Genomic DNA, 27,940 nt, shown 5'->3' on the forward strand with positions numbered 1-27,940 from the left:
TTTCTCCCCTATCCTTACTGATGGGATGATATGTTACCTAAAACATTTGATCTGTGACCACCATAACATGTTCAAAACTTTGTTCCACGATAAGAAATTGATTCCCAAACACCACCTAATGATACATTATCCAAGGATTATAAAGAAAATTGGCCCTCTTATACATATGTGGTGTATGCGATTTGAGGCAAAACACAATTTTTTTAAGAAGTCTGTAAAAAATTTTAAAAACCTTACTAAATCTCTAGTAAAGCAACACCAGCGTCAACTGGCATTTTACTATGAAAATTATTATTTTAAACGGTTTGAGATTGGTCCTTTAAAAATGAAAAGCATTGATAGCCTGAAAGGTGGAGAATTACTCTGTCATACCTTACAATTAGATCCATGTTCAGATGTTTCAACTACACGTTGGGTCAGAAATTATGGCACAGAGTACCAGATTGACTTGTTGCTATGCACTGGAACATCCCATGATGACCTACCTGTATTTAAGAAAATCTGTAATATCATAATACATGAACAACGTGCTTTAATAATAGGCTGTGCTGTTGCCACACTGTACTTCGATGAACATTTTCATGCATACTGTATAAAAGAGCAAAGTAATGAACATACTGTGATTTTCATTGACCAGCTGACATATTTTAGACCGTTTGATAAGCAGTACTGTAATGAGAGTGAGAGGACATACATTGTGCCTTAGTGTTGCATGTTCTAGTCTGTGGTGCAAGTTTGAAAATAAATGTTTTAAACTGCCAAACATTTATTTATTTATATAAATACACCCTTTAAGTGTTACAGAGTTAACACTTCTATGTAGTTAAGAAATAGTCCTCTGAGAGTTAATTGCTAACACTACATAGAAGTGTTAAAAAAACTAACACTGGTTGGTGTTAGGCAGTGTTAAATTTTAACTCCAAAAAGAGTCAAATTTACACTAACTCAGTGTAAAGGTACTAACACTCGAAAAAGTGTTAAATTAACACTCTGAGGTGTGGACCCATATAGACACTTTAAAAGTGTTAAAATCAACTCCTACAGTGTTAATTTGGGTATGCTGATTTTACTGTGTATGATACAGGACAAATGGTTCGGCGTATTTTAATATTCATAGCTGGATTAACAGTAATAGAATATTCTGATATTAAGCTCGACTGTAGACAAGTATTTTGCAAACACTGTAAGCAGATAATAGCAGTAAAGTAAATTCTTTTAATAATTTGAAGAGACAATGTATGATTACGCTATGTTTACATATACTGACTAATGAACACATATTTCTATATAAAACAGTATATATTCCTTTCAGAGAAAAGGAATATATAAAAATCATAGATGGAGTATCAACATCATTCACATATATATATGTAAAAGTTATATATCAGAGAAAATCATACTACATATATAAATCATGTATGTAGTATCAATATAATCTATATCTGAAAACATAACATATATAAATCATATCTGGAGTATTAATATAATTAATATATCAGAGAAAATTATTATATAAATCATATATAGACTATCAATATAATTTATACATATATATTAAAAAAAGATATATATCAGAAAATGAATATATATATATCATATAGATGTACAAAGCAGAGAGAATAAAATGTAATGTAAATGTAAATTCTCAAGTTAACACAAGAACATGACATCCCTGCCCTAAACCACATTTACACATGTACAAACGTTTTACAGCTAAAACCAATGAACGAGGACTGTTTTGCAGAGCTTCTTTCTCGTGCTCCCTTTCTGCAGATCAAGACAGGTAAGTCTGGCAACATGGTGCAGCCACGGACACAACCAATGACAACAAGCTGGAAGGATGGCTGTCGATACCAAACTGTTTCTTCAATGTGTTCCCCAAGCAGAAAAACCACCTCCATTCCAATCTCCTCCCAGACTGTTGACACCTTTGGAGCTTGTTTTGCTGAAGCCTGGCAAATCAAGCTCTCTGCAACTCTCAGCACCTTATAATAATAATTTAAAAAATTATATTTATATAGCGCTTTACACTGTGCTAAAAGACACTTTACAGTACAGAGAAAATAAAGAACAAAGCAACTTTAACATGCAAATATAAAAAAATAAACAAGATTATAAAATCAAACCTTCACTGTGCCTTGTGATGGAATCAGTAGGCCGCCATTGTTTTTCAGAGCTAGAAGGTGGGAGTTCTCGTCAAATGATGATGGTACAGCATCTCTGACCAAGCTTACACGGCACACATCACCTTCAAAATGAAAATGGAAGATTTGTGAGAGTCTATACAAAAACATCTTACAAAAGAGGTCAAGAGGTTTTCTTCAAATTTCTTCCAACCTTTCTTCAACAAAACTCCTAATTTGATGCATATCTGTTGATAATGAACCAAAACTGCTTAAACTGTGAATAACCTCGTTTGCAAACTATTCTACCGTCAGATGTTCAGTTGTCTGTATTTTTCAGTCAGTGGGTGGGTATGACACATTAGAGCTAGCTTACTGTTGTGAGGGTGAATTACATGTGAACAATACAGTCTGTGCCACCTGTGTAAAATTCGCTGGTCAATGTTATACCAGTAATATATATTTTAGCTTTCCTGTGTCAGTTGTAATCTAAGTCAGTATTATGGAATATGACTTATAAAGTCTCAGTTCACAGACGGGTCAGCACCGGCAGAAAACATAGCCTAGCTAGCTGGCCATGATTTCGCTGGTGGGCATAAATACAGCACAGTAATATTCGATTCACAAAATACAACCAATAGTAATGTTCAATCTTACTTGTGAAAAGTAATCCCTCGTGCCCTGTTTTCGACGATCCGGCGATTTGAACACGAATATGCGGCACAGTGCTCTGGCATCTGGTTCTTTCTGCTGCTGAACTGTAAGTATGATGACCGGACCAAGATGGCAGCCGTCCCCGAGCGGCGTCATGGTGACATTGTTTTCTCCACCAGCACACCTCAAAGAGCAGTGTTCGATGCCGCTATTATTATACAATATAGCCGTTTTAATGAGAAGCTCGGACGCTGTTGTATGCATTGAATGATATTTTATTCCAACAGTGGTCAAAAAAATAAAAGAAATCACATTTAATTTATTACAGTCCCGGAGGTAGGGAGTGGATAAAACCTGTTGAAATAGTGCCCGCCCGTATGCGACGCTCCTCGGAAAACAGCGAACGCACCCGTATTCAAACAGGGATAATCTGATTGGTCAAAGCTCGCCGGCCTTCTATTGGTTGACAGCGTTGATACACAAAAAATCTGAGAGCAGAGCAGAGATCCGTGAGCAGAAGTTCCGTGAGAGCAAGAGGAAGAGTTTGAGTTTGAGCGCAGGAAATCTGCGCGAGCAGCATCGTAACCGAGTGCGAGGACACAGTTTGAGCACGCGCAGAGCAAATTTGAGCGCGAGAGCAGAGTTCTGAGAGACAATATCACAAAATCTGAGAATGAAATTGATAAATGCTGCCCTCAAATCAATTTAAAATGCTCTTGAATTATGATAGGAAATTTATTCCATACATAGCCCTCTGTGGTTTTTGTTTGTACCATAATGGATAATCTTAGGTGTTGCATTTTGGATTGCATTTGGTTATTTACAATATCTGTGTGATTCAGTTTGGAGGTTTCATATATTGCATAGGACCTGCAAAAAAAATTTGGACATTTCATGATTTTTTTTTTACAGCTGTTAACAGTCTGTGAAATACCTTTTTTTGTTTGTTTAATGAAGATGTTTTTCATCCAAGAGACTTCTTCAGCTCTGAGGGGGGAGGTCCCAAGTACTTATTTGCACCCCAAACTCACACAATTTAAGACTGAAGTGTGAACAATTGCATATTCTGAACTCAATGTAACATGAAAGTTTTTGATCCCAGACTTGGCAGAATATATAATTTATTTTTTTCTTCTTCTTTTTTTTTATCTACTAGGGGCAGATGTGATTAGTTTTGACGGCCATGGCATCATCTCTTATCGCTTCAGAAGTAAAAAGATGAAGATTATCAAGGATGTCATCTCTCTGAAGTTTAGAACCACGGCTGGAGAAGGGGTGCTGCTCCATGGAGAGGGACAGCAGGGAGACTACATTTCCCTGGAGCTTCACAGGGCAAAACTCCAGCTCAGCATCAACTTAGGTACTTAGGTTCTATACTATTTATTGTTCTCAAGAGAAAACTTCCATTCTATTGAAATTATAAAGACTGTATTAACTACTGCTGTCACAAATTACCTGATAGACACTTACACCCTGCCATGTTTCTGTAATTTGTTTGTTTCTTTCCAGGCAGTAACCAGTACGGTTCTATTCAGGGTCACACATCTGTGACCAGCGGTAGCTTGCTGGATGATGACCACTGGCACTCAGTTGTCATAGAGCGCTACCGAAGGAATGTCAATTTCACTCTGGACCACCACACTCAGCAATTCAGGACTAATGGAGAGTTTGACAACCTTGACCTGGACTATGAGGTAAAGGGTGGATGTGAGGCATTTTTTTATCATCTTAGCGTCATGCCTCAATTGCAGGATTTTATTCTCAGTTCAAATGTTAGGGAGATGCATTGCTGTTTTTAGCACATGCTAATGATGGAAACCTACTGATGAGACTGTTGTCCACTATTTCATACTCTTGGCAATGTTACAACCATTGTATATGCATCAAAAAATATGGCCTGGTGACATAGGCATCAAGTTGCCAACAATGGTCCCAGTGTTTTTCTGGCCAGGGTTCTTTTTTGAGATGCACGAGAACGTAGGAGTTGAAGAGCCCACAGACAGGGGCTTCCTCTTGATGTCACCCCACTACACATCCCCCCAGCCCAAACCCCTCACTCCCATGACAGGATATAGTGTAATGCAGTGATTCTGAACCATTGGGCCATGGCCCACAAATGGGCCTCACGCGCCGACTAGTGGGCCGCAAAAATATTTCAGTTCTGCACATGTGGGCCACGAGGGCCACAGGACCGCAATACAGCTTCCCACCACTTGGTGGCAGTGAGACGTCAGCGAGTTGTTTACACACCCCAAAAGGAGCGACAGTAGAAGAAGTCAACTCATGGGTAAACTATGAAGGTCTCGGCAGCATTATGGAGAAGTTTATGAAACGAAAAAATGAAGATAAAAGTGAAGTCAACCTATCATCAAAAACAAAATGTGTGCACAAGTATAACCCAGACTTTATTAAGTTCGGCTCTGTGAATGGAGGTAGCGAGGCAGAGCCGAGGGCGCAGTGTGTGGAGTGTGGGCTTACGCTATCAAACGAAACACTGAAGCCTTCAAAATTAAGGCGGCACCTGGAAATGAAACACGCACAACTAGTTGAAAAGCCAGTGGATTTTTTTTAAGAGAAAAGAGCTTGGGATACAGATGCAGAAAAAACTATCATATCGCTGACTGGCAGTGCTAAGTGTGCTTTAAAAGCCGCTACCTCGTAGCCAGACGTGTGGCACAGAGTAACAAGGCGTTCACCATCGCAGAGGAATTGGTTCTGCCTGCCTCTGTGGACATGTGCCGTGAGATGATCAGGGAGGCTGCTGCAAAGAAGCTGATGACCATTCCACTCTCAAACGAAACGATAAGTCAACGTATTGCTGACATGGCCTCCGACATACAGCATCAGCTTCTGGAGAGAATAAAAAGTAGCCCATGTTTCTCTTTGCAGCTAGATGAGTCCACTGATGTAACAAATGCAGCACTGCTATTGGTTTTTGTTCCCTATCGCTGGGACAGCAGTTTGCAAGAAGACATGCTCTTTTGTGGAGAGCTACCAACCCGAACTACAGCTGAGGAATGTTTCTGCTGCATGGATAACTACTTCATGGAGAACGGCCTGGACTGGCAGATAGGGCTGCACCTAACGACGCGTCGACGAGTCATCTGAGCACGATACGTCATCAAAAGCGGAAGTGAGCACGCAATGCAACAGAAATCCCCTTCCAACCGGAGCGCGGAACACGGACGAACGTCGGCGCTGCATCGTGCATGTATTATGTATGCACGATGCAGCGTGGACGTCCGCGTTCTATCGTAAACATGGATGTCAGCGTTTAGTATACAGCTGTATCTAAACGCGGACGTCCGCGCTGCATCGTGCATACATAATACATGCACGATGCAGCGCCGACGTTCGTCCGTGTTCCACGCTCCGGTAGGAAGGGGGTTTCTGTTGCATTGCATGCTCACTTCCGCTTTTGATGAGGTATTGTGCTCAGACGACTCGTCGACGCGTCGTTAGGCGCGTCGTAGGCACCGAGGCATCATCAAGCAGATACTTGAGCGTGCGCCAGAAGCTAAATGGACCCACTGTTTTCTCCACCGTGAAAGCCTTGCAGCAAAAAGGATGTCACCAGAGTTCCAAGAGGTGATGGATCTAAGTGTGAAAACCATCAACATCATAAAAAATAATGCTGTTAACTCCAGATGTTTTGCTAAGCTTTGTGAGGGCTTGGATGCAGATCATGTCCAGCTGCTCTATCACAGTCAGGTGAGATGGCTCACTGTGATAGAGTCAAGAGGACTCGTCCTCAAGCGTTTGTTTGAGATGAGGAATGAGGTTTTATCTTTCCTCACTGGGAAAACATCTCCCCTTGCACATTACTATACTAACACCAAGTTCACAGCTAAACTTGCCTATCTCTGTGACATTTTTTTCACACATGAACCAACTGAACATCTCACTTCAAGGGAGAAATGGCAACATATTTTTTGTTGCAGACAAAGTTCAAGCTTTCAGGAGGAAACTTGCTTTGTGGACTAAACGGGCCCAGGAAGAGAGAATGGACATGTTTCCACTTTTGTCTGACATTTTGGAAAACTCTCCTCAGGTGAACATCAGTCAGTCAATCCTTCAGCACCTCACATAACTGGCAGAGAATTTTGATGAATACTTTCCAGAAGATCCCAGAGAGGGACACATGTGGGTTGTGGACCCATTTTCAGTGGATCCCACTTTAAATGATGTTGCCTTACCCTCACATCTGGAATCACAGCTTCTGGAAGTTTCCACTGATAGCACTTTGAAGGGGCAGTGGGACAAACTGGACCGAGGCTCCTTCTGGATTGTTGTTTCAAAGGAGTACCCCATTCTGGCTCTGAGGGCTTTGAAACTCCTTCACCCATTCACAACTACTTACCTGTGTGAATCAGAGTTCTCCATTGTGGCCACAACTAAGACCAAAGCTCGAAATAGACTAAGAACATCACTGGAGGCTACCCTGAGAGTGAGCCTTTCCCCTGTTCCACCCAGACTGGATCTGATCATGTCTGAAAGGCAGGCCCAAGTGTCTCATTGAGAGGTGAAGATGAAATGGGACTAGTAGCATGTTAAACTGGACTGTTGTGACTGTTGTTATTGATCATTTGTCACAGATTTGAAGAGCACCTTCTAGTTCTGCTGTGCAAAAATGAAGACTGCTAAATTGCCAAATTCATCAGCAGGTTACAATATTTTAATTTGCACTTTATTTTTTATTTGCAGTTTGTTTATTTAATTTGAAAGTTTTATTGTAATTTATTTATTTATTTTGGTACAACTGAATTTTATTTATCAGAATTTCTCTTCAGTTTTTTAGTCAGTCGAAATCTAAAAGTTTGGCTTGGAGCCATTTGCTGTTTTAGCAATTTGATTTGTTATAATTGCAACAATGCAAATTTGTATGTGCAGGTTCATACACCGACTATAAATAAACGTCTTTGAGATGATTGCAGTGTATAAGATTATTTATTTCACAAGGTTTTAACTTGTTAAACTTTAAAATAACTTGATTTAATAATTGATTACAAATTGAACCAAGACTCAGATGAATTACAATGAAAGTGCTAGTATTTGGATGGGCCCCGGGCCACTTTACTCCGGGAAAATTGAGCCCAGAGGTTAAAAAGGTTCAGAACCCCTGGTGTAAGGGATGGATGAATGTGCATTCTGAATGTGAACCCGGAAAGCAGAGTCCATGCCCAGTGTTGCTAACAATCCTACAATGCAGTGTTCCATGTTAACTAAAAATGTTGTGTCTATGAAGGCGCTCAAATCCCAATTTGCTGCTCACTTTTAGGGGAACTCTGTAGTACTTATCATATAGGCAGTAATGACTAAGGGAATGATTGTGTCTAAGTGTGTGTTGGTCACAGTTGTACGAAAAGAATGAGAGAGAGGTTAGTGTCATTCCATGTTCCACTGTGTGTCCTCAGATCAGCTTTGGAGGACTGCCTGTATCTACCAAACCAAGTTTAGGAGGCAAAGAGAACTTTGTGGGCTGCATGGAGGGAATCACGTACAATGGAGACAACATCACCAACCTGGTCCGCAGAAAGAAGGTGGACACCTCTACCTTTGTAAGACAAATTTCTTCTCTCTTGAATGTTGTCTGTTTTGAACAGAGACACCTGACAGGTTTGTGTAAGCCACAACTATGACATTATAATTCTGGGCAGTCATGACTACAATACAGTTTTTACTGTCCATGTTTGGTATAACCTGTGAGTGGAGCAGATACATTTAATCTAACTTTATGACTGTTGTAAAATGACAATTGATGTAGGAAGGGAAGGTGAAAAACTTAGAATTAGAAATGTCAGTCATGATTTATGCAACAACAGGGCTTGCCTGTTGGGTTTGGATAATTCATTAAGACATATTTTTTGCAGGTTCAAAAAACCCTAATATGTGCATCAGTCCTGGGAAACACAAGTCAAGGTCTGCTTCTACTAACATGTCTGTCACACACTAAGCACATCAAATATTCTGCTGTTGACTATAATAGGGAGCGCAATAGTCAGTCCCTGCAGGATTTCGTGGGCGTTTTTCGTGATTGTTGAGGCCAAAAATGCCTGAATTCGTGGCAGCTTTTCTAAAAAAATTGCGATAAAAGTTGCGGTGTTTTAAGGTTATTTGTTGTGATGAAATTGCAGGAGACAGTGACAACTGGTAAAAAGATGCATTTTTTCCAGCTTGTAGAACATGTTTCAACACTGTAATTGACAGTATTTATTCCGAAATCAATTACTTAACGTTCCAAACCATTTCCACAAGCTGGCATACCACGGTGGGAACTTAGCAGCAGCCAGATTCTAGTTTAACATGAAGTGGTTGGTAGATTTGCGGCACAACATGATAATTTGCTATTGAATGAATCATATTTGGACATATCTGTCAGTGGCCCTAAAAGTTAATTTCACGTCCTGGCACACACGTGTTCACTCACGCTCACGGCTTGTCACGTCAATTAACAAGAACAGCACTGAGAGCGCAGCCCTCCACCAAGACTGTTCATTACCTGACCTCGCGCTGAACGCAGGTGTGTGTTCTGCATGTGTACATACTGAATCACGTGGCCTAAATATGTAGTGGGCATAGACGGGAATTGATGGGACTCAGAAACACCCCCACAATTTAATCAGTTGTTCCTTGTGTCATTTCCGATACGTCCATAGTGGTAGATTTGTTGTAGGATCACAATCATGTCAGGCCGCTGAGGTTGCGTTCACTTGTTGCCATGGTTACCGTGCTGCTATCAGACGCCACGCTGCTACCTCAATGGAAGATCCTTAACAAATCCGTGGATCCAGACTTTAAGCCGTATCACTGCCGAAGTCTAATCACTTGGTCCTTGTGTCACTTCTGATCGACCCTGAAAATTTCATTCAAATCCCTGAGTCCGTTTTTGAGTAATGTTGGTAACAGAGGAAGGATTCACATGCACCAATCGTCACATAACTCCGCCATGTTCTTTGGTGGAATATTTAATCTAATTTACCTTCATTCTTTCAGTGCTCTAACGGATCTGGATGCAACAGTTTCCATCATGGTGATTTGTCTGGTCTGCTGTCTGCTCATTTCAGCCTTTCTAATATGTTTTGTGTTTAGAAAAAAAAAGTGTTTATCAATCAATGATTTTTTTTCTTTTTTGTTTTTCACCACAATATAGCATGGGTGTAAAACAGTTTAGCTCTGCTTTGGTGAAAAACATCAGTGAATTAATTGTTTATCACGATCTTCAGCAGGAATTTTTGTTAGTAAAAGAGAGACATTAGTATCGCACGTCAGCATCTTCAAACCAGAAACAAGGAAGTGAATTCAGTGATGTATGTGTTTTAAGCTTGCGCTGGGAGCTGCTATGATTGGTGGAACTCATGGGAGGTGGGCCAAAATTGCGGGAAAGTTGCGGGGATTGAACAAAATTGCAAGGCCGCACAAAATTCATGGAAATTGGTTGATTTCACATGAATTCGCGCGATCACAACATCGCGAATTCCTGGAGGGACTGAATAGTCTTTATGTACTTTCAGCATCTATGATATAGAACACCTAATGGGTTACGTTTGTGTTTAATGGCAGTGTTACCACAAAAATAAGAAACTCCTTTGTGATAGCTTGTTGTGCATTGAATGTGGCAGTACAATTTGCTTTGATCATATGTGCACGGGTCAGAACTTTGTAGAAATTGATATACTGAGGGACATTCGGAGAGAGTGGAAACTTTAGGAGCAATTTAAATTCAATTACTAAGGACTGGCTGTGTGTTACTGTCTTTTAATGGCACCTTTTGTGCTTCAGTGCACTCTCACCCACTGCTCCCTGTGCATATTTACATATACATACACTACCAGTCACAAATTTGGACACAGCTTCTCATTTAACCCTGGAGAACCCAAGAACCCTTTTCTTCTTTGGAAGATTATGAACTATGCATTAAATGACAGCTATAAGTTCACTGAACACCAAAATTTCAACTTTTTTAATTTTAACCCTTTATTCTCTAATTTAGGATTTGGGCCAAATTTGATCCATTGGGCTTTCGGCGTATCATTTTACAGAAACACAATAACCAACACTGTTGATGCAAACTATTTTAAATTTAGGAAAATAATCAGTCAACCACACAACTACATTTAACAATTTTTTTTCTGCTTTGTTGCAAGTTAGAACTGGATTTCAATTGTACAAACACACTTTGGCCAATGGAAACAGGAACACAAAGCCAAAATCATGACATTGTTTCCAAAAAGAATCCAAAAATGGTCTCAGTTTCCAAAGTCGATCCTTTTTTACTTCTTCACTGACCATTTCGTTGTCTGTAAAGTGGATGACAGAGTAGCAGGTTGAATCGATTGCGACTCATTACGTCTGCCACAGGCCCATAACGAACTTCACTTTCCCAGTACTGATGTACTCCAGACATTTGAACTAATCCCATCCTGAGATGCATTCCCAGAACTTGTTCTATCTCCTTTACTGAAGTGTCTACACATTTGCCACGCTTTTGAATGCTGTATTGATTGGTATGCTCAACAATATTTTCCAACATATCAAGGGAAACAAAACGTCAAAAGTAAACCAGTGGCGTGTCTGTCGTGGCATCCTGGTACGATCAACCTGTTCACCTTGAAAGTTCACGTCAGGCAACTCAAAGCCTGTCTTTCTCCACCTGTAAGTTTTTGCTGCACGATTTGGCTCCATCTGTGGGCTAGCAGTCTCAGCAAAGGGCACATCTTCATCACTGGACGAGTCATTGGACAAGTCACTGTCTTGGGCAGAAGATTCACCTCTGTCACTTTCATGCGGTTGAAACAATTCATCAGAATCGCTATCGCTGTCTGATTCAGGGCCACAGTCACTATCATCAGCTTGAAGTTGCTCCAATACGTGCTGCAGTAAACTTTGCCTGTTGCTTTCGCTGTCCTGAAAAGGGAGATGCCATACTCGCTGAAAAGATATAGGAATTTACTTTATTAGTGTCTGGCCCTGTACTACCAAGGTAACTTAGTAAAATATATTATTATGAATTTATTTCAGAGCTTTAGCCAAATAAGGACTGTCACCATTCTCCATCTACAAAGTCACTCAATGAACCAAAGGGTCATTTTTGGCCCATCGTTTTTTGAACTTGCTCAGAGTCGCTAATTTATCCAAAAAGAACATAAAACTTACTTCTAGGCATTCTGCAAGCTTCCACTAAACAGATTTTAAAAAAAATACAAGAAATTACCAACCTCTGGTTTGCTGAGAAGATGATTTTGTTTGGGTAGATTTTCAGCTCAACAAAACAGCATGTGCCACCCATCTTGTCACTATCACTCTGGCTCATGTCAGTTCAGTGTTCATCCACTAGGTGTCTCTATGCAGGGGCCAGAAGTGGCACTCTGGGCTTTTAAAGTTAAATTTGACTTTTTTTTCTGTTTGTTCATTTTGAGTAGCAGCAATTAACAGCGGCCAAATTTGACCCCGTGGGTTTTCTTTATTTTCATGACTATTTACATTGTAGATTCTTACTGAAGGCATCAAAACTATGAATGAACACATGTGATTATGTAGTAAACAAAAACGTGTGTGAAATAAGTCAATACATGTTTTATATTATAGATTCTTAAAAATAGTCACCCTTTGCTTTGCATTCTCGCATTCTTCGCATTCTCTCACTGAGTTTCAAGAGGTAGTCACCTGAAAATGGTTTTCCAACAGTCTTGAAAGAGTTCCCAGAGATGTTGAGCACTTTTTGGCCCTTTTGCCTTCGCTCTGCGGTTCATTTTATCCCAAACCATCTGGATTGGGTTTAGGTCAGGTGACTGTGGAGGCCAGGTCATCTAACGCAGCACTTTGTCACTCTTCTTCTTGGTCAAATAGCCCTTAGACAGCCTGGAGATGTGCTTGGGGCCATTGTCCTGTTGAAAAATAAATGATGGTCCAACTAAACGCAAACCGGATGTGATGGCATGTCGCTGCAGGACACTGATAGCCATGATGGTTCAGTGTGCTTTCAATTTTGAACAAATCCCCAATAACATCACCAACGAAGCACCGCAACGACATTACACCTCCTCCTCCAGCTTCGCGGTGGACACAATGCATGTGGGACCATCTGCTCACCTTTTCTGCGTTGCACAAAGATATGGCAGGTAGAAACAAAGATCTCAAATTTGGACTCATCAGACCAAAGCACAGATTTCCACTGGTCTAATGTTCATTCCGTGTTTTCCTTGACCCAAACAAATCTCTTCTGCTTGTTCCTTTTCCTTGGTAGTGGTTTCTTAGCAGCTATTCAACCTTAAAGGCCTGATTCTCCTCTGAACAGTAGATGTAGAGATGTATCTGCTACTAGAACTCTGTGTGGCATTTATCTGGGCTCTAATCTGAGGGGCTGTTAACTTGCGATTTCTGAGGCTGGTGACTCGGATGAACTTATCCACGGCGGTCCTCGTTGAGCCACTTTCGTCATAGTGCTTGATGGTTTTTGCAACTGCACTTGGGGATATGTCCAAAGTTTTTGCAATTTTTCGGACTAACTGACCTTCAGTTCTTAAAGTAATGATGGACTGTCATTTCTCTTTACTTAGCCGATTGGTTCTTGCCATAATATGGATTATTTTTTATTTAACCTTTATTTAACCAGGAAAGATCCCGTTGAGATTAAGAACCTCTTTTTCAATCGAGTCCTGGCCATTCTAACAGTTGTTAAATAGGACTGTCAACTGTATACCAACCAGACGTCTGCACAACACAACTGATGGTCCCAATCACATTAAGAAGGCGCAAAATTCCATAAAGTAACCTTGACAAGGCACACATGTGAAGTGAAACCCATTTCAGGTGACTACCGCATGAAGCTCATTGAGAGAAGGCCAAGAGTGTACACAGCAGTCATCAAAACAAAAGTATTAAAGCTATTATGAAGAGTGTCTCACTTGTAGTATAGGAGTTGGTGTCATAGTTGGGCTTACACTGTGGAAAAGGACACAGTTTGTGGGGCACAAAGGGGATATATTCTTTTTTTTTTTTTTACTGCCTCCGCCATGCTTGACAGTAGGTACTGTACATGCTGGAGATCATGGTTTGCCTGGCCTTCTGCGTACCCTCACATTAGCAGGAAGAAGCTAAAGCTGGAAACTGGACTCATCTGACCACTGAATCTTCCAATTGCTTAAATGCCAATCTGAATTTTAACTGTCTTGACTTCTAAAAACAATGTCAAAGCTTTACTTAGTATGCAAAAAAGATGATCTTTTACACTAACTTTTTTTTCTAAATTTATATGCATACATACTGTAGACTGAACACATTTATATTGACATCAAAAGATGAATATGAGACGAGATCAACATTTCAGCTATTTTTTTCAGGTATTTACATCTGGATCTGATACACAATTTAGAAGATGGCATTATTTGTAACAGAATACCAATTTTTTAGGTGTACAGAAAAATTGGAACAGATAGATTTAAAATAGATTAAAGTGAATAACACTTAATATTTAGTTGCACATTCTTTGCCTGCAATAACTGCATCAAGCCTGTGACCCACTGGCATCACCAAACTTTTGAATTCTTTTGTGATGATTTTCCAGGCTTTCATTCTTCTTTCTTCTTTCAGTTGTTGTTTCTTTTGGGGGGTTCCTCCCTTTAGTCTTCCTTTAACAGGTAAAATGCATGCTCTATAGGGTTTAATTCTGGAGGTTGACTTGGGCAGTCTAAAACCTTTAACTTCTTGCCCCTGATGAACTCATTTGTTGCTTTGGTAGTGTATTTTGGGACATTATCATGCTGCATGATGAAGGCTCTTCCAATCAGTCTGAAAATAAAAGCTGAAATGTTGATCTCTTGTCTCATATTCATCGTTTGATGTCAGTCTGGTCTTTCTTCCGCCACATTAGAAATCCTATGTTCTGAGGCATCCTCCTCATTCAGGAGGGCAACCATAGAGGCCGGAGAGTCTCTAAAGGACTGCTTTGAGTGCACAGATTGGAGTGTATGAAATTTCAGATGAAATTGGAAACAGTACAGACAGTGACATGGAGACAGTGGTTGACTGAAACATCGGTTACATACCGGGCTTTGCAAAAGTTCTGTTACACGGTTTCATGATCTTTAGAGACGTTTACATGTCGGAGTGAAAAATTCCATTAAATAAACTGAAAGTTCTACCTTATAGGCAGGTGTCCTTAATACAATTTTTTTCTCCGGTGAAGTAGTATCAAGATGGAAGTCAAAAGAGTTGAGATATCTGCTCTCCTTCATGCTGGCCACAACAAGTCTGACAGAGCTAAGCTGCTGAACATCAGCTGGATGACCGTCCAGAGAGTCATGGAGAGGCTGAAGAATGGTGAAGATCTTTCAGTGATCTTTCAAGAATGGTGAAGACCTGAAAGATCTTCACCATTCTTTAGCCTCTCCGCAACTCTGTGGACGGTCATCCGGCTGATGTTCAGCACAAAGGAGAGCAGATATCTCAACTCTTTTAACTTCCATCTTGATACAACTTCACCGGAGAAAAACATTTGTATTAAGGACACCTGCCTATAAGGTAGAACTTTCAGTTTATTCAATGGAATTTTTCACTCTGACATGTAAACGTCTCTAAAGATCATGAAACCGAGTGTAACAGAACTTTTGCAAAGCCCGGTAAGTTTCTGCCGGGACACTGCAATTCGTGTAAGGACAGTATGCTGCTTTCACTCTTGATCACCAGCAGTGTCAACCCAATCCTCAGTCAGAAAGAGGACACAACATGAGTGAGCTAAAGGGGAATCTAAAGCAGGCTGGGAGACCAAGCTGGAGAGGAAGCTGGAGGATAACAATACCGTAGCTATGTGGAAGGAAATGAAGACCATCACAGGCTACAAGAAGAACAACAGTCAGGCAGCAGCATGGGATGTGGACACAGCCGAACAGTTCAACCAGTTATTCAAGTGGTTTGGCACAGAGGCCAGTCTCTGCCCTGCCTGACGTACTCCCTTCCCCACCTCCTTCACTGCAGCTACTCTTCCAGCACCTCCTCCATGCTGCCTCACTTCCTTTCCACATCACCTCCCAAGCACCACTTCACCCCTTCCCTCCCATCACATCCTTCACTCTATCTCTATCTCACTCCTTTCTCTCATCACCTCCTCCTCCACGATGTCTGTGTAGGTTCTCATTTATCCAGGTCATGGTTATCCAAAGTTGTTTAAATCAATCAAGACTTTAAGAAAGTTGCTTGAAGACGTTTCACCTCTCATCCAAGAGGCTTCTTCAGTTCTGGTGGTGGTTGGTGTTGCCTCAGCTTTTTAAACCTCCATGAGGTGTGTTCAGGACTATTATTATTCCAACGACCAATACCAAGACTCATCTGACTACTCAACGATGGTCGTTGTGAGTATCGGTGGGGGTCGTTGAAATGCACAGATGTCACTGAGCCCTTGTGTGCTAATGGTGGTCATTAGCATGAGTCTGATGAGTAGTTCTTTTGGGGAATTTTGAAAGGACCTGACTGTAAATCGGCGAAATATGATGTCGCAGACCCCCCCGTCCTGCCATATTCACAAGTACTCTGATGATACAGCTATTGTGGCATGTATCAAGAATGGGCAGAAACATGAGTACAGTAACCTGACAAAGGCCATCGGTGACTGCTCAGAAGTACCTTCTGCTGAACATTTCCAGATCACGGAGATGGTTTTAGCGAGCCACTGCTTCAGCCTGTCCAGTGGAGCGGAGGGCATTGAAGTGGTGCAAACCTATAAATACCTAGATTTGCACCTTGACAACAAACCGAAGTGGCATGCAAACACAGGTGCTCTTCCTCAGGAGATTCAGATCCTTGTAGGCATTCTACTCGTCGGTGATGGCCAGCGTTCTTTTCTATGCTGTTTTTTGTTGGTTTGGCTGCACGACTGAGAGGAATACTAGGCAGCTGAACAAAACAAGAAGGTTGGCTCTGTCTTTGACAGGAGCTTGGACTCACTGAGAACTGTGGTTGGAAGACACACATCCTTAACAATGCCAGCAACCCTCTTCACAACATCCTGGCTGGAAAGAGGAGCAACTCATCTCACTGTGCTGCACTGTGATCTCCTGTACCGCTCAAACGGTACAGGAGATCTTTTGTCCCCACAGTCATCAGGAACCATAATACTTTGGTCAAGGACAGTACATCATGGCTGGACTGTACTTAGAACAGAATCTACTACTGTATTTCTGTTTTTAATAAAAATCTTTCTCTTTCTTCCACTGTAGCGTAACCTGACATTCTTCTGTGCTGAGTCCAACTCCTTCCCCGTCTTCTTTAACTCCACGTCCTTCCTGCGGTTGCTGGGTCAGAGTGACAGCGACACTCTATCAGTCAGTTTGTCTTTTAGGACTTGGAATCCCAATGGACTGCTGATGTTCACAGCACTGGCTGATGGCTGGGTGGAGGTGGGACTGACAGAGGGCAAGGTCACTGTCTACATGAATGTGACACAGAAGAAAAACACACGTATTGATGTCTCATCAGGTGACCTCAGCACTTTTTTCAATGAAAGTTCATGAGCCTTCAATTCAATTATTTACCCATTTTTAGCTTTTAGCTTTTTTGTTTTGTCTTCCAGTTTTTATTATTGTTGCCAATTTTATCCTATTAAAATTGTATTTACTGAAATGTGTTTTGCCCTTCAGGTTCAGGTCTGAATGATGGCCAGTGGCATAGCGTCCATCTCAATGCATTGGAAAACTATGCTATGTTGACAGTTGATGGAGACGAGGCATCCACAGTCAGGACAGCTATCCCCATCCAGATCCAGACTGGAGGAACTTACTATTTTGGAGGTGATTACTCCAAAGGAATATCAGCAAATTAAAATGACTTACATGTTTCTTGATGTGGCGACAGTGTCTGTATTTATGTGTTCTCATTCCTAGCATTCGTTTTGATGTTTCACTATGGGATATGCCCCCTGCCTATGCCTCAGAAGCGTTTATCTCATTACGCCAATCCTGATTGGCTGGTGATTGCGACACCTGCGTCAGGTGGAGTCACCCACCCTTAAGTAGCCTGTGCTATCACGCAGCATCACTCAAACACCTCTTATCGCTTTGTGTAGCATATCTCAACTTTCTAAGCACAAGTTAGCTTAGCTTAACTGTTCATAGATTGGAGCTAACTTGGCTATTGCTCCGTCGCCGAACGCTAGCTGCCAAATTGCGACCCTCCAGCGAACACCATTTTGGTTAATTAGCACACCAGCTAACACCGTTTTGGTTAATTAGCATACCATGACTGATGATGAGAGAGAGATGGGCATTACACGCTCAGCCTGGGTTCTGAGAATGATTTCACGCGGTTACAGGCTTCAGTTTGCCGCTGTTCCCCCTCGTTTCTCTAGTATGTAGAGACTTGTAGAGACTGTGGTGGACAGAAGTTTTTTTGGAGTGGCACAAATTCATTTATGTAAAATTTTATTGTGACTCATGATGATTTTGTAAATAGTTGTGCAAAAGCGCCTAAAAATTTCCTGCATTTTAGTGCAAATAATGGTGTATAACTGTGTTTACTGCTAAATTTGCACATTATTTTATGACATAAACAATTTATATTTTCATTCTAAGTTCTGAAAAGGGTTCGATACACGTTAATGGTGTCCACAGTAAAAAAAAAATCTAACTTTTTCCTACTCGGAGTTTGTATTTTTTCTGTAATTTTAGGTCAAGTGTGTTCCTACATTATATCAAAATGTATAAATAATTATAGAATCAAACAGGTGAGGTTGTGCTGAAAAAAAAGACACCAAGCAAAGCAAGATCAACAGGTTTTAAGGTGAAATATAAAGGTAAAATCAGAATCAGTCAAAACCTTTTGCAGACGCCATTATTTTGTTTTCTGCTTTTTTGAAAGCGTAAATGATGGAAATAAAATCTAACTTTTTTTTCATATAAGAATGTCTCATCTGTAATTTGATGCCTTTTGGAGATTTTTCCATCTTTTCTTAAGTTCTTTATGCACATTAATACAAATTTTTACCTGGGGTGCCCAAACTTTCGATCCCCACTGTATAGTGCATTCTCAGGTGCACGGAGAGTCAGCTCGTGTTCTTCAGAAGGAAATTCATTCGCTGTTGTCAAAGAGCACAATATGCGTAGTACCTCCCTAACAATGTCAGAGTGGCTTTTACTCCAGGTATTTTCTGGTACCCAAACGAAGAGGGATCAGGATTCGCCCAATCCTGGATCTCCGGGCCTTGAAGAAGTACCTCAGAACATACAAGGTCATGCATCCCTACTTCGTATGTTACATCAGAGCTACTGTTCACATCAGTCGACCTGAAGGATGCATATTTCCATGTCCCGACTTATCCTCTGCGCAGGAAATATCTGAGGTTCGCTTTTCTGTGTGTCTGTTATGAGTACAGAGTGCTCCCTTTCGGTCTATCACTAAGCCCGAGAGTGTACCACTGTACCGAGGCAGCCATTGCAACCGCTGTCGTAGCGGGGCGTCAGTCTGGCCACATATTTGGACGATTGGCTCCTCCTGGCATGGTCCAGAGAGGAAGCCATAGTGCAAACACACACCCTCATAAAATACCTGGTTGACTTGCGTTTCATGATAAACTCAGAAAAGAGTGTGTTATCTCCAGTACAGAAAATAATCTTCCTGGGATTATCACTAGACTCAGTGTCCTTCACAGCTCGTCTGTCAGCAGTGAGAGTGAAAGCTTTCAGAGCCTGCCTCTTGCGCTTCACCCTGCACAGTCAGGTCCCTTTCAGATTATGCCTCCGACTACTGGGACTGATGGCCTCAGCCATCTTGGTAGTCCGACTCGGTCGCCTGTACATGAGGGATTTCCAGCGATGGGTGTCCTCCCTCAGGCTGGACCCTGTGTGTCATGGTGCACAGAGGGTGACGGTCAGTGTGCCATGCGTAATGGTGCTACGCCACTGGCACCACCCGGCTTTCCTGGTGAAGGGGGTGCCTATGGGGCCCATTCTGTCCCAGAAAGTGATCACTACAGACGCGAGCATGTCCAGCTGGGGCGGTATATGTGAGGGCCGATGTGTGAGGGGCATCTGGAGCAAGGATCTCCAGCGCTCTCACATAAACTATTTGGAGCTCTTAGTGGTGTTTCTCACACTGAGACGCTTTCTCCCGTTTCTCAGTGGACATCATGTCCGAGTGAGAATGGACAATACGACGACGGTGGCATATATCCACCGTCAGTGGGGTCTGCACTCCCGGCAATTACACATGCTGGCACCTAGACTGGTTCTGTGGTACAGCAAGCGTCTCCTGTCTTTGAGAGCCACTCACGTCACAGGGGCTCTCAGCTGGGGGGCGGACCTGCTGTCCAGAGGTGCGTCGCTCTACGGGGAATGGGCACTACATCCAGTCATCGTAGAGCAGGTGTGGGCCCACTTTGGCTAAGCCGCGGTGGATCTGTTTGCATGGAGAGCAAATGCACAGTGTCCGCTGTTTTTCTCAATAAGCAATGCAGGTGCACCACTCGGCATGGACACGCTTGCAAACGTCTGGCCGCCGGTTCTCCTGTACGCCTTTCCCCCATTAGCTCTGATACCTCCGAATCTAGACAGAGTCAGAGAGCATCGCCACACTCTAATTCTGATAGCTCCGCACTGGCCAGCCATGCACTGGCTAGCAGAGATATAGCCGCTCCTGTCGGGACAGCCATGCCAGATTCCCCTGCGCAGGAATATGCTGTCCCAGGCAGGGGGAGCAGTATTTCACCCACACCCGGAGCGCCTGGCCCTACGGGCCTGGCCCGTGAGTGGTGTAATTTAAATACTACAGGGCTCCCATAGAGTGTGATTAACACTGTTCAGAGCACTAGGGCATTGTCCACTAGGTCTCTTTATGACTGTAAGTGTAGGGTGTTTGAGGAATGGTGTCAGAGGAACTTTCCTGCACAGGAAATTTGTGCAGCAGCAAGCCGGTCTTCACCTCTCACCTTCAGCCGCTTTTATAAGCTGGACGTCTCTGCTCTGAGCCTGGCTCATGCAGTGATGAGTACTGGACCCATTTAGAGCAGAGAGCCGTTCCCTGAGTGGTGGTGGTTGACTTGAGATAAGCATGGCTGGCAATACAGGAGTTTACATATCCCATAGTGAGACATCGAAACGAATGCTAGGAATGAGAACTATAGGTTACTTGCGTAACCCCAGTTCTCAGAGTAGCATGAGTGAGATGTCTCACCAAACAGCCCTTCTTGCTGGGCGAAGCAAAAAGAGGTACTTATTTTGAGTGATGCTGCGTGGTAGCGCAGGCTACTTAAGGATAGGTGGCTCCACCTGATGCAGGCGTCACAATCACCAGCCAATCAGGATTGACGTAATGAGATAAATGCTTCTGAGGCATACGCAGGGGGCATATCCCATAGCGAGACATCTCACTCATGCTACTCTGAGAACCGGGATTCCGCAAGTGACCTATAGTTATCACATCAGGTTGTTATTTTTGGTTTATTTCCCCATGTATTTTTTTAGTGGGTTTTCACCATTTACTTACGTTCTCTTCAGGGGACATACAACCCAATTATGTCGCGTCCCCCATCCCCCCACCAAAAAAAACCCCGCCATCTCAAACAATGCCCAACCAGTGCAAATATAATAAGTTATAATAAATAAATTGTATTATAGGATGTAAACCTAGGTATCAAAAAGAATTACAGTGTGTTCCAAGTTGATCTGTATAGCCTATTAGCATCCTGCTCTTTGAAGCTGTCAAATATATGTTAGTCTACCAAAAGTGACATAGTATTGAGTAAGGACAGAAAAGGGCCCCAGGTCTTATGGAAATGATCTGAACAACCTTTAATACTAAACTTAATTTCCTCTAAATGAATGAAGGACATTAGATCTTTCAACCAAGATTAGAAAATGGAGGTTTTTGATCTTTCCAGTGAAGTAAGATTTGTCAGCGTGCCACAAGGGAGGAAAAAGCAATAACATTTCTCTCCCTGACAGAAAAACAAGCAAAGTCTTCAGGTACCCCAAAAACTGAGATAAAAGGGCTGGGAACCATGGGCCAATTGAGAGCTCTAGATAGTGTGTCATAAAAAGAGGACCAGAATGGACCCAGCTTGGACAGAAGAAAAACATGTGCACATGATTAGCAGATGAGAGGGAGCATCTGTCACACATATCACCAGTGTTAAATAGTTTGTGAAGCCTAACTTTGGAAAACTGTGTCCTGTGTAAAACCTGAAACTGTATCGGTGTCAAACTAGCACAAGGAGAGGTAGTGTTGACTCTTTCCATGGCCCTCTGCCAACAGTCAGCTGAGAAAGTAACATTAAGCTCTGATTCCCAAGTGTTTCTAATTGCAGGGTACTTATGACCATGTGATATTTCAGTTTTTCTTTTTTAATAAATTTGCAAAAATTTCTACATTTCAGTTTTTCCTGTCAAGATGGGGTGGTGAGTGTACATTAATGAGAAATAAAATGAACTTTTTTTGATTTTGGCAAATGGTTGCAATGACACAGAGAGTGAAAAATTTCAAGGGGTCTGAATACTTTCCGTACCCACTGTATATTTTTGGGCCAAAGCCAAATCTGTTGATAACCGAGAATAAATATCCCCACTCCACCCAGTCAAAAGCCTTTTCCGCATGCATTGATACTACCATTTCAGCCTCTTGTGTGTGAGATTCGGAAAGGATAATATCACATCAGGTTGTTGCTACAACTCTTCACGACATAGTTGAAGGACACTGTAAGGCATCAAGTGCTGTATAAAAGCATTTGCCGCTTTCTTCTATTGTTTCAAATTTTTTACACTTAATGTTGCAGTCTTTTTTTGCAAATGCCAGCCTTTATGTTCTTTTTGGTTTTATTTGCACCTTGCAACTCTCCCATGGGCACCATTTTTGCCCAGTTTTTTTTTCGTTGTGGAATCATGCACACTGATTTTAACTGAAGCAAGTGAGGCCTGTAGCTCTTTTGATGTTCATCTGGGTTCTTTTGTGACCTCATAGATGAGATATCGATGAGCTCTTGGAGAAATTTTGGTATTTTTGGAAAGGTTCACCACTTCCATATTTTCTCCATTTGTGGATCATGGCTCGCACTGTGTTTAGCTGGAGTCCCATAGCCTTAACAATGGCTTTGTAACATTTTCCTCACTGATAAATGTCAATGATTTTGTTTTGCATCAGTTCTTGAATCTCTTTAGAGCAAGGCCCAAACAGGTTTTATTCACCATCAGGACCGTAAATATTTCAACGTTAACACATTTTTTCCACATATAAAATGTGTTGTAACTCCTACACCGTTTACCTGATTTGGATGTAAATACCCTCGAATTAAGCTGAAAGTCTAAACTTGAAGCATATCTTGACTGTTTCATTTCAAAATCATTGCGATGGTGTAGAGCAAAAATGTTGAAAATTGTGTCAATGTCCAAATATTTATGGGCCTGAGTGCAAGTGACGTTTAGATTCAACAAGTCTGGCATTTATCGTATGTGGGTGTGGCTGGTGAAATTGTGTAATAAATAAACATCTAATTTGTCATGGGTTGCCTTTGAAGTAAGAATGTATTTGAAGAATTTCCGAAAAGATCAGCCTGCTGTTATTTCATTCACCATGCAAGCACCTTTCCAGGAGTTTCACCCTGATCATAGAACAGTGGTCGGCAATTGGCGAAGAATCGATCGCACCCATATACCGTGTTTCCACCCGCTGGCTCCAGTAGCTAGTGCTAGTTCAGAGCTTAGTTGGTTCATTCTAAAAACCAGTTTGCGTTTCCACTGGCATGGAGCCAAGCCAGTCCGTCACCGCAACACGAAACTCGCCTGGTCGGCTGCTGCCGGGCATTTCCGCGTTCACGCTACTGGTCGGACATGGTTGTACCAGCTAGATTTCATTGAGCAACAGTGTGTGCAAAACATGTTTGTGTCTTGGGAGTCATTTTTAATACATCTGTGATCAGAACAAGGTAGCCTAAATGAAACAGATTGGTACCTTAATCTCAGATGTTCCAACATTATAGTTCAACAAAAATAGTGAATACGTTATTCTAATAGCCTGAGGTCAGCTTTTGACTATACTAAATCTTCATATTTACAGTATTGTCTGAACCCATCGTTTCCCAACAAAGTACCCAAATTGCTTTCATTGTATTATTTCATTAGTTAGTGTTATAATTCTACTTGTAAGGAGACTAAAACTGTAGACCTACATGGTGGGAAATATCACTGAGAGAAAATATAGTCTAGTGATTATTTACTTACATGCAAAATCATCATCATTTTTTGCATTTATTGTCTATTGGTGTCTATTTTTTTCAGGAACAGGGGGCTTAGCCTTATGACGTAAGTGGTCTAGAATTATGGCTACTGTTGAAAGGGTGTCAGAAAGTATAAGAAAGACTCGGTACAGATAAATTGTCCAATTATCATTGGTTTTATTCCATTTCTGTTCTTTAAATGGTTGTAATATTGACCTTTGACCTCCTCCATTTGTCTCCAGGTTATTTTCTACACACTAATGCACGATCACTTCAGCGGTCCTTCCAGGGCTGCATGCAGATGATCCACATCGATGATCATTTGGCTGACCTTAGGGCTGTGGAGCAGGGGCTCATTGGAACCTTTGAAAATGTCAGCCTGGATATGTGTGCCATTATAGACAGGTATACAGTTTAGAAAACGTAATTCTAAGCACGGTTGGTGGTTAGTTCACAGCAAATACTGTGGGTTCGAAATGACTGTGTTCTCACTGTTGACAGTTTGCTGTGCATTTTTGTGTCATGTCAGGTGTGTTCCTAACCACTGTGAGCATGGTGGTCGTTGCTCTCAAACATGGGACACATTCAACTGCAACTGCAGCGGTACGGGCTACACTGGAGCTACATGCCATACCTGTGAGTGCATTCATAAATTCATTGGTTTTGTGTAGACTAACCAATACCTAAAGTTTGAGTGAATTTTAACCTCACCTTCCTCTAAGCATTCTCCCTGAAATTTTATCATTTTACCTAATAAAAAGTTGATTCCCCATAGTGTGAATGTGTAAACCTGTTTCTCCACAACGTGGGTAATGCACACACACTCACACACTGCTTTGTGTTGGCTTAACTGTGTGTCGGATCTCCTCTGTAGCACTGTATCAGCAATCCTGTGTGGAGTATAAGCACCAGGGGAAGAGTTCAGGAAGCTACTGGATTGACCCAGATGGTAGTGGCTCTATTGCCCCCTTCAGAGTCAATTGTGAAATGGCAGGTGAGATGTCACAATGAGAGTTGTGTTGGGTGGGCCATTTAATTTTCTCAGGTGGCTTAAGATGTAAATGTAAGATACCTTTTTATACAGCATTTACTACTGTTACAGCAGGTGGTACTGTGGTATGGAAATGTACACCAATGATAATATGTTTCTCTGTATGTGGGATTCAAGTCATGCATGTGGTAAATTTTTGCTCCAGAAGATGTGAGAGAACATTGACATTGTTTTCTGGTCCTTTAGAGGAAACGGTTTGGACCACACTGAGAAACAACCTGTCTCCTCAGACAGCAATCTCCAAGGCAGACCAGGAAGGGAAAGCAGTGCTGCAGATTACTTATAATGTGACTGATGAACAGGTACATCATGCCACACACTTCTTTTTTATACTTTCTAATTTTTTTCATTGCATTTTCTTGTTGTTTGTTTGTAGGTAATACATTGATCATGATTTTAAGTAGCCTACAGCCACAAGCTGAATTAAATTAAAGTAGAAATTTCAATGGAAAAAGAATGAATGGACATTCTGTAAAAAAAAATAGCCAACTGCCAATTCTACATTAGAACATTTTTTTGTAATAATACATTTGGGACTACCAAAAAATACAAGCCACTATACAAATAATGGCCAGCATGGACAAAACTTGACCTATGTGCTACAGACACAGTGTGAATTCAGTATGATGTCTGTTTTTTACAGCCCAAACATTTCCAGCAATGAAATTAAATTTGTGTTACACATCCTGTTGCTCTTACTTTCTTTTTAAACACAATCACTATTTTCATTTGGAAATTATTTCCTGTCGCTTTCTGTTTTCCTTTTTCCCTATAGATGTCAAACTATATTTATTGTTTAATTTGTTTGGGACTAATTTATAATTATGGGAACCTAAACAGATTAATTAAACTCTCAGAAATCATTACAATAATATTATAATAATTATCATATCAGTAGGTACCAAACCATACCATGCTGTACATATTCAAGACCACTCCAACAAGGAACTAATCAACAGAAAAGTAGAGAGGTACTGTGTACTACGGAGAAAACCTCTTAATATAAGTGACATGGAATGATGTGTTGTTAGAAGTTTCTCATTAAAATATAATGATTTGGTATTTAGTAAATAAAACATACACGAAGTTCCTTCTTTGTCCCTTTTGTGACCAGGTGTTGTCAATTACCAGCAGTGCAGTGAGCTGTGAACAGTATGTAGCCTATGCGTGCCGAATGTCTCGTCTTCTCAGCAGTCCAGGTGAAGTATCCATCACTCAATAAACAATAATTTGGTTTTGATGTGATACAGATGTACTCTATGTCAGAGTGCTTATCATTAACACAGAATCACGTTACAAGTCATTAACTCAGCAGGACATTTTCAAAATAAGACTTATTATTTGATCTAACTGAAATGAAAAAAAAAACTGACTCTAACTTGTTTCTTTGATGTTCAGATGGCAACCCATTTACCTGGTGGGTAGGAAGAGCCAATGAGAGGCATTTCTACTGGGGGGGTTCAGGACCAGGGATACAGAAGTGTTCCTGTGGTATTGAACACAACTGTACTGACCCCAAACACTACTGTAACTGTGACGCTGACCTGCGTACCTGGTTAGTGCATCTTGCTTTAGCAGCTCAGCTGAGCAGCTTCTCATTTTTGACAAGTTAAGGATACAGCATTCTTATATTCACACTCAAAAATGTCATCCTTGTGTTCACCAAAACAGCTGTGGCAGCCAGCAGATCAAATTTTCCTTTTAGATAATCACACTATTACTACATGACAGGTGTATGCTCGGGATATACAACCAGGAAATTTGTGTTTTCTGTTGTTTCTTTCTATTGTACGTCCCTTGCTTCCAAAATACCAATCAGCCACAACATTATGACCACTGATAGGTGAAGTGAATAACATCAATCCACTTGTTCTAATTCTAATATAATGTTCTGCTGGAAAGCCTTGAGTCCTGGCACTGGATGATTAGATATTGTATAAAGCAACCATGATACTGGCCCCTAAAATGTGTCTTGTTTGTCGATGTCTGTGTGTATGTGTGTTGAATGTTCAGGAGAGAGGATGCAGGCCTATTGGTCTACAAAGACCATTTGCCAGTCAATCAGGTTGTGATTGGTGATACAAGCAGAGCTGGATCTGAAGCCAAGCTTACAATAGGACCACTCAAATGCCAGGGTGATCGTGAGTGTTTTTCTAGCTTTTTCCTCACACAAACGCACACACAGTGTTTTACCAGAGAACATTAAATATTTATTGTAAGATAAACATTTGCATTTTAATGCATGTCCTGCTGTCGTTTTGAAAGGTAACTACTGGAACGCAGCCTCGTTCACCAGCCCTGCCTCCTTCCTCCATTTCCCTTCCTACAGAGGAGAAACAGGCACTGACATCTCCTTCTATTTTAAGACATCCTCCACTCATGGAGTGTTTCTGGAAAACCTGGGAAGCCCTGGTGCCATTCACATCGAACTCAGAGGTGTGTATGTACACACACTGTACAACATGTTAGAACCAAAGGGACAGGAACATATTTGTAGCAAAGACATGAATACTTTTAACTTACACTACTCACAATAAGTTAAAGATATTATTTACATGAGTTCTTTTCCTATTTGTTCAGAATTTTAATGAAATAAGTAACAATTCCTTTTGATATTACTAATAATGAATGAGAAGAAGCACCATTTTCATGAGTGCAATATTTATTACCCCAACAATTTAGACAATAACAAAGATAGCCCCAAATAACCAAAATTGACAAAGTCAGTAGTTGGTGTTTCCACCATTTGCCGCAGTGACAGCTTGATAGTGACGTCTCATGCTTCTAACTAGCCTCATGATGTTGTTCTGAGGCAATGCGTTCCACTCCTCCACAAGTGCTACGTGCAGTTCTGCCAGGTCATGTGGGGGTGGGGTAAGAGCGTCCAGTGGCTGCTTAAGCTGGTGCCAGACATGCTCTATG

The 27,940-nt window shown here is 41.3% G+C and overlaps 1 protein-coding gene and 1 long non-coding RNA gene across 2 annotated transcripts in view; one reads left to right on the forward strand and one right to left on the reverse strand.

The window, feature by feature from the left end:
* LOC110956086 (contactin-associated protein-like 2) overlaps nucleotides 1-27,570 on the forward strand; it is a 32,501-nt gene extending 4,931 nt beyond the window's left edge. Inside the window, exons 11-23 of the mRNA XM_051953534.1 lie at nucleotides 3,934-4,137; nucleotides 4,287-4,471; nucleotides 8,192-8,335; nucleotides 16,988-17,246; nucleotides 17,408-17,557; nucleotides 24,210-24,372; nucleotides 24,497-24,603; nucleotides 24,842-24,961; nucleotides 25,205-25,320; nucleotides 26,133-26,217; nucleotides 26,417-26,573; nucleotides 27,032-27,159; nucleotides 27,284-27,570. Coding sequence (XP_051809494.1) covers nucleotides 3,934-4,137; nucleotides 4,287-4,471; nucleotides 8,192-8,335; nucleotides 16,988-17,246; nucleotides 17,408-17,557; nucleotides 24,210-24,372; nucleotides 24,497-24,603; nucleotides 24,842-24,961; nucleotides 25,205-25,320; nucleotides 26,133-26,217; nucleotides 26,417-26,573; nucleotides 27,032-27,159; nucleotides 27,284-27,555 — 2,090 coding nt within the window. The 3' untranslated portion in view covers nucleotides 27,556-27,570. The remainder of the gene's footprint in view (nucleotides 1-3,933; nucleotides 4,138-4,286; nucleotides 4,472-8,191; nucleotides 8,336-16,987; nucleotides 17,247-17,407; nucleotides 17,558-24,209; nucleotides 24,373-24,496; nucleotides 24,604-24,841; nucleotides 24,962-25,204; nucleotides 25,321-26,132; nucleotides 26,218-26,416; nucleotides 26,574-27,031; nucleotides 27,160-27,283) is intronic.
* On the reverse strand, nucleotides 1,530-2,898 carry LOC127535453 (uncharacterized). The gene is made up of 3 exons (XR_007944316.1): nucleotides 2,781-2,898; nucleotides 2,127-2,248; nucleotides 1,530-1,985 (listed from the first exon to the last, which is right to left on the reverse strand). It is a non-coding gene; the product is annotated as an uncharacterized LOC127535453 (long non-coding RNA).
* Nucleotides 27,571-27,940: the final 370 nt, after the last annotated feature.

The sequence above is a fragment of the Acanthochromis polyacanthus genome, chromosome 9 (genome assembly GCF_021347895.1).
Source record: "Acanthochromis polyacanthus isolate Apoly-LR-REF ecotype Palm Island chromosome 9, KAUST_Apoly_ChrSc, whole genome shotgun sequence".
NCBI lineage: Eukaryota > Metazoa > Chordata > Actinopteri > Pomacentridae > Acanthochromis > Acanthochromis polyacanthus.